Genomic DNA, 7,630 nt, shown 5'->3' with positions numbered 1-7,630 from the left:
CTGGAGTCATAGCTTTCATTGCTGGCATTGTCTCATTCCCAGCAGATGACCACGAAGTTCTAAAGACCATCATGCAGTCAATCCATTTCAGATGGAGAATATGGATCTGAGCAGGGCTAGGAAAGAGCTCTCAGACTCTCAGAAGTTAAAACTCACATTCACTGCAGTTGAGTAGGTTCAGACTAAAATAATAGTGACATTCCATCAAGTTCCCAAAGTTGTAAACTGTAACAGGAGACTGTAACATCTTTCTCTTGCAGAGCCATTGATGGAGTCAAACCTCAGAAGATATTTGGCTTTTGGGTTAGCAGCGCAATTTACTATGGTATATACATACTCCCAGAACTCCTGGTAATACTATCAACACAAATTTATATCAAGACATTCAAACAAGATGAAGTGCTCAAGAATTAGATGACGTTTTAAGCAATTTGTTAAGTGGAAGTTATTTGCTTGAAACAGATTTAATATCCTCAACAGTTGTGATTTTTCTCCGTCTCCAGCAGCAACATTTCTGAATTACAGATTCAGGATGATTCAGTCATATAAAAGATGAAGAGATTATTTATCCTCTCTTTTCTACAGGAGATTATTTATCTTCTCTTTTCTAACAGTGGTGTTATACAATATTTGTCCTTTTTTGACTGAGATATTTCACTCAGCATAATGTCCTCCAGGATCACTCATGTTGTATACTCTTTTATGAGTTCCTTGTTTTTCAGTGCTGTGAGGAATTCCATTGTGTGAACTGTAACGGATGAAGGAATGAACTGTTTAAAACGAATATATGATTAGGCATTATCTGCATGACAGCAGTCCAGAATAAGAAGTGCATAGAAAAGTGGACTGGTGGAGGTAGGAAATTATGCAATAATGAATATTTTTCTAAAAGTAAACTTGGGGATTAGGGAGGAAAATGTGCAACAATGAATGAATGAAAATCCAACTGTAAACTTTTGTTAAAATCACAATAAAAAATAAGAGGAAAAAAAAGATGAAGAGATGCTGAAACAGATATAAATTCATCTACATAGAACATGCAAAGAATAGTTTCTATTAGGCTACACAATTACAGTTTTCCAACCATTGTGTAAAATCAGTTGTTATGTGTATTTCTTTTTCTTCATTCCTTTACATTTATGGTCGTTTGAAAACTGCCACAGCTTCTTATTAAAGCATGGCTCCTAAGTATTAAAAGGTCAGCTAGTCAGAGGTAAAAAATTATCAGAATTTTAATTTTTAGACTACAATGTCTAAAACTTGAAAAAAAAAGATGTTACTTTCTTTTAAAAGTGAGCTCTAATGGGTAAGGATTTGTACTGTCAACCCAAAGATACACAGTTCAAATCTACTAACTGCTCTGCAGAAGGAAAAATAAGCAATCTCTTCCTATGTGATTTATAGCATCTATAAACCCCAGAGCATCAGCTATGGATCAATCCTGACTCGAAAACACATTGCAGCAACAAACACTTTTAAAATCTGGTATGATGTTAACTGCAAAAGGAGTATAAACAACTACAATAAATATTCCATTAACTAACAAGGCTAATCCAACAAAAAAATCTTTTAAACATGGAGGGAGGGGTGGGTAACGGAAATGGGAAAGACCCAGTGTGAAAAACAATATATATAAACTTTGCAAGTAAACCAGTATAAAATAAAAACTATTTATAAAAAATCTTTTAAACAGAGCATAATAAAAGATATACTTAACACAAAAAGAATACCAACCACAAGTGTACATATCTTTGGTGAATTTTTTATTAATTTACAACACATAAAATCCAAGAAAATAAATTTTAAGTGGCAAAACACAAAATACATTTAAAAGAAATTTTCAATTTTGTTAGGCTTTTGCTATAACTCTTTAGAAATATTTTAAGTATGGAGAGATGCCAAAACTATAAAGTTCAAAATCAACTAACTCAACACACAGGAAGAACAGTATGCCAACACTTTAACAACAATAATGAGTTTTAACTGTGAGATTACAAGTGATGGGGTAACTTTATATTTCTATGGTTGCCACATTTTCTGTAAGGACAGGAACTGTGTTTATAATGAGAAGACTTGCTCCTTTTCTTAAAGAAAAAAAAATAAAGAAAATATAGCAGGAAAGATAACAACTTCCTGATAAGAAACTTACATCCTAATTCTAGAAATTGTGCATAAGAAACCTTACAAGGCAATTCAAACTACAGTTGGAATTAAGGAACCTTAGTTCTATCTACTCTTTGTTGAGTGCACTGATATGGCACAGTTATAAGCCACTAACCCTATTTATGTATTAGTCATCTTTCTATCAAGACATCGTAAGGTTGCAAATCTAAGCTAAACTGTGTAAGGTAAAAGTAGATGAGGTTTGAACAACAGCCTGGGTTCTATTTCCAGGGTGATACCCCTAGTCTTCATCACTGTGGCAGGTGGGTTAACTTATAACCCTTAACATGGACTGTTACAAGGAAATAACAAATGTCACCAAATGCCATCCTCAAACAAAGCTAAATTTAATTGCTTGCCTGAGCAGGAAAAGTCACATCACTCAAGTCCAACTGCAGCAGGTAGAACTTGCAAGGACCAGATAGAAGGCAGAGAGGAAGTACACTGAAGACACACAGATGTTGAGTCCAGGTCTTTAGCTGGTTCCTCTTGCTAAGCACAGGCTCCATTCACAAGGCTTTCAGGATAGATTATATGTAACATTCTAGAGAGCTCAGTGTCACTCAGCTGGCAAAGGTGATAGATACTTTTGCGTGAAGTTACTGAAATCTTCCTTTAACAAGACCGGTAGCACATCACCATATCCACTAATCTCTTTAGTGCCAGGTCAATTTCCTTTTCTTGAGAGCAAAAACAAATGCTGAGTGAACTAGAAAAATACTATTGTACATAGACTGCCCTTCTGAGTTGTACATGACCAAAATATAGGTGGCAGTCAAGCCAATATTTGTACATGAATGTTCAAAGCAATACTATTTCACAATCACCAGAGGTGAAAACTACCCAAATGTCCTTCAGTAACAAACATAGGATCAAAATATGGTAACACATATCCTCAAACTTGCTGCTGTTCAGTCAGTTTCAACTCCCAGCAACCCTCCACTGGGTTTTCCGGGTTGAAAATGGAAATGGGAGGACCGTGCCCATCTTTCTCCCTCAGTCACTGGTGGGTTAAAATGGCCAGAAATGTGCATCCTTTGGTTAGCAGCACAACTCAACTTGGACCATACAACCAGAGCTCCACATACACATAATACAGTGCAACAGTGTTCAGCTGTAAAAAAGAACAAACGTCTGACAGACAGTATGACATTGACAAACCGTGAAAACAACTGTACAGAGCCAGAAAGTAGTTCTGTGGTTGCCAAGAGTTAGAAGGAGAGAAGAATGGGAAGTGCCTGCTGACGGGCAGGTGGTTTCCTCTGGTGGTGATGAAAATGCTTTGGAACTAGATCAGGGTGATGGCACAACATGGTGAGTGTACAAAACATCACTCAAGTGTACATTTAAAAATGGCTCCTTGTATGACATGTGAACTTTACTCCATTAAAAAGGGAGGAGGGAAAGCACACACAAACTTAAGGATATTTTCAGTGCCTCTGAAAGAAGAAAGAAAAGAAGTAAGGGATCATGGACTATTGAACATGTGACAGCAAACAAGCAAAGGTAAGTGGGGAGGAAGAGTAGGTTAACTTCAGAATCTAACACAGTAATCAACATGAGAAAAGCAAACATATGAAAGAACTTCCTTATTTGCAGTGAAGCTATAGTTACAAAAACCCCCAAACCAAACTGTAAATGATCTTATAAATATAAAGACGTCCCACAAGTGCCTTTTAATGACAAGTAAGGATCAGAAGGTTAAGGCTTCTTTTAAAGGGGAGGGTTTGTCACACAAGGATACATGTCATCACATCACTCAACATAAGTGTGCCAGGCATTATTTGTTCTGCAGAAAAAGATTTAAAAGTGCATTTTCAAGATAGACTTGCAAAAACTGTACTTATTACACTATGCACTAAACTAGTAAATGAAAAAAAAATCCCTGCTATCAAACTACATTCTTTTGAGAGATATTTCTGGCATTATTTACCTCTAACATATCACTCACATGGCAAATCTGGTATGTATGCTTGAGGTCTGCTTTGTTAAAATCTTTCCTTAACACGATCTGGTTACATTAGTACAGCCAGAACAAACAAGAATTATCATCAATTACCTGACTTTTCCCTAACTTCTATGATGCCACACAAAATGTCCTTTTCTGGGAGTAAATTAAAGCAGAGACTTAAACAAATATCTTTTATATAGAACAGTTGTCCTCCAGAGTTTACTAGAGCAATAAATAATGGAAACAGTGAAGTTTAGGGATCTTTGAGTTCCTTTGAAACAAGGAAGAAGAAAAACCAGGTGAGGAAGCAGGATCTCCTGAACAAGTGACAGTGAATGAGAAAAGGGAAAGAGAAAAAAAGAAAAAAGGGTTGCACTTAATCTAACATCAACACTGGAAAGCAAACAAATAAAGAAAACATTAAAATGTTTAGAGGGTTTGTTTGCAGACAAGCTAGAGGCCTAAAATGCAGATAATTTTATAAACACAGAGAAGACAAGATATCCCTGAAGGGCCTTTTCAAGGCCAGATAAGAACAGGATGAGCTTGTGGGGAGTACTGAATGTATCTGGTATCTTTTCAAGGGGAGGGCCTGTTAAACAAGTATACTGGCCACCAAGTCTTTCTACCCAGCTGGAGGTTTCTAATGTATCTGAATCAAAGTCTGACCAGCATCATGTCTTGAATATTTATATTTTTAAAAAGACACATTGGGAGAACTTGCTATACAGACTTTTTTTAAAAAAATACTATTAAAACTCAATGTTTGACCTTCAAAAAGCTGTTTCTAGTATTTTAGGTCACTTCCATACATGCTATAAACAGTGAACCATCTTAAAAAATTCTTAGGCAAACTGACCCTATATTTCACAGTAGGTTTTACTTTAAAAACCATAGTGTTATGCTTCAGTATTAACTGTGTACATCTAGGACTGTGACACGTTCAAAACACTGAAAAAAAACCAAAACACATTAGGTAAAAACTGTCAAACTTACTGATTAAGAGCTCTTGTGGGGTTTTTTTTTTTATGGTTTTCTTTTAAAAAAGTGTTTAAAATGAAGTTTATTGTTTGAATTTTATAAGTAGTCTTTAGAGGCTTCAAACAAGAACTCTGTTGCCAAACTCTAATAAATAGCTTGCCCCAAGTCCCAAACAAAACAAAATGTAAAACAAACTAAAAACAAAACTCAGAAGGATAAACAAGACTTCAGAATGCTTGGATGTTAGCGGTGCATCTCACTTACAAAGAGAATTCAGGGCAATGTACAATCCCCCTCACACTGGTCAGAGAGAAAGACACAATGGAATCCTTACAAAGCACTCTGAAATCTTATTTCCAGGATACAAGTGTCATCAGAATAAAAAAAAACACACCCAAAAATCGCCATCGACAAATTAGAGCTCTTGTGTTTTTAAGCAAGAGGGGAAAACAGCTTAAGACTAATCATTTTGGAGTGGTGGCTCTGTCTTCATTTTACCTTTCGAAGGGTTGGTGGCAGAAGGCTTGTGACGTTGGGATGGAGTTGTCTGGGTGGCTGCATCACACAAAGACATTGGACGCTGTGTGATTTTCAACTGTAGCTCCTGCTGTAGAACTGAAGTAAGGTTGTGGGTTGTCTGCTGAGGAAGGCTTTGTTCAGCTCTCTGGGATGATACACCACCATGCTGTGCTTCTGAAAGGTTAATGGCAATGGCTGGCTTTACAGGTAAGGCCTGTGCCACAACCCTTGATCCCTGTGCAGAGTCCTGTCCTCCTGTCTGTTGAGGTCGAGTTGTGGGAGGCTGAGAGGGTTGTGGAGTGACCTGAGAGGACTGCTGCTCAGAGACGAGGAAGAGCTGACCGGGTGGAAGCTGTAACACAGTGGCAGGATCTGTGCTGGGAGCCTTTTTAAAAATAATTGGAACACCTGCTTGAGAAACTACCTGCACTGCATCAGGCACTGTCACTGCACCAGACACTGTCACTGTACCAGGCATTCTCACTGCACCAGGCACTCGCACTGTACCAGGCACTGGCGCTGCAACAGACAATGGTGCTGCACCAGATACTGTCACTGCACCAGATACTGGCACTACAACAGGCACTGGCACTGCACTAGACACTGGCACTGCACTAGACACTGGCACTGCACCAGACACTGGAGTTGGAAGTGTAATTCCTGAAGGTTCACTGCTATTGACTGGGGTGGTTTTTGCAGGGGTACTGGCAGTAGGGCTACAGCCCAGCATGTATTGCTCACCACTCTTGGAAGTCCAGGCTCTAAGACCAGACCCCACCGACTTGCTGGACTTTTGTCTGACAGAACTTTCCATGGCTGGCGTGGTCTTAGATTTTGGCAGTGATTTGGCAGCTGACAGAACTGTTGGAGAAAGCACGGGAACACCAATGAGGTCCACAGATGATTTCTGAGAAGGAACTGGTGGCTCAGAGGCAGAAGGTCTTGGAGATTGCAGAGTGGCCCTTGCCTGCTGTGCAGGAGAAGACTTCACTGAGGAAGTAGTGCCTGGGCTTGAGAAAAGCCTGATGGGTGAAGGTGGCAGTGTCACCTCCTTCCTCACTGCTGAAGACTGGGATGACACTCTTGGAGGTGATTCTAGGTCCTTCTTTGATGGTTGACTCACATTGGCTGTGTCATTCAAGCTCAGTGACATCTTGGCTGGACGTTTGGCTTCCTTCTGACCCTTGTCCTGGTTCTGATTGACCACATTCTCCGCAGTAGTCTGTGGTTCATTCAGGAACCAACCTAAGTAATGATCTACAGAGAATTGAAATGGGGACATCGTATTAACATTTTCCTCAGCTTCATAGGGTGGTATCATCCCAGAGACAAGAGGGTCATCAAGGGACTGCATGACATGCAGTTTCACTTTTTGACCCTGAGTACCAGCATCACTGTCAATGGAGTCACTGGCATCTGCCCCACAGTGTGCCCTGTCAGGTGATTTTGAGTCAGTAGGCTTGGGAAACTTTGGTTCTTTGGCATATTTGTCCAAGTCCACTTGCGAAGGCACTGCCAGGTCAGGAGAATGTTGTTTCCATGCATCCACACAACTGCCAACTTTGGAAATTTTGAGGTCAAATGGCTGGCTGACTTTTCTATTTTTAATTTTGGAGCAAGAAGGGAATGACCTGAACTGAGATGGTGGTGGAGAGTCAAGCAACTTGGTCTGCTGGGTCTGAGAGGTTATAGAGTACCTCCGGAAACACTGCTTCATTGAGTGAGTGTTCATCTTCTGCTTGTTATAAAGCAGTCTATTTTCAGTGCAGGCTACGGCTACAGATGGTTCAAGACACAGGGGCTCAGCTGTGGCCAAGAGCAGCTGGCTCTCCAGCTCAAGTTTGTCCTCCTGGGTCCATTCATGGCCATCGTTTGTTAAGGAATGCACATCATGGACTAAAGTCTGCATTGTTGGTCGTAAGAGAATATGTCTACTTTGACAGTTAGAATAGTGCATGTTACTGCACTGCCTATAGTCACGAATTTCTGCAATGACACATCCAGAATAAAAAATAG

General features: G+C 39.5%; 1 protein-coding gene across 1 annotated transcript in view; it reads right to left on the bottom strand.

Annotated features, from left to right (window-relative positions):
• Positions 1 to 2,778: 2,778 nt before the first annotated feature.
• The window catches only part of LOC102851791 (transcription factor SPT20 homolog), a 10,669-nt gene continuing 5,817 nt past the window's right edge, over positions 2,779 to 7,630 (bottom strand). The window contains exons 3-4 of the mRNA XM_006885079.1: positions 5,594 to 7,624; positions 2,779 to 2,843 (exon numbers count right to left, since the gene is read on the bottom strand). Of these exons, the coding sequence (XP_006885141.1) occupies positions 2,779 to 2,843; positions 5,594 to 7,624 (2,096 nt within the window). The remainder of the gene's footprint in view (positions 2,844 to 5,593; positions 7,625 to 7,630) is intronic.

The sequence above is a fragment of the Elephantulus edwardii genome, unplaced genomic scaffold, assembly GCF_000299155.1.
Source record: "Elephantulus edwardii isolate Elephantulus edwardi_28Jun2011 unplaced genomic scaffold, EleEdw1.0 scaffold00040, whole genome shotgun sequence".
NCBI lineage: Eukaryota > Metazoa > Chordata > Mammalia > Macroscelidea > Macroscelididae > Elephantulus > Elephantulus edwardii.
Note: the sequence above shows the minus strand (reverse complement) of the source record. Positions and strands in the feature narration are given on the sequence as shown.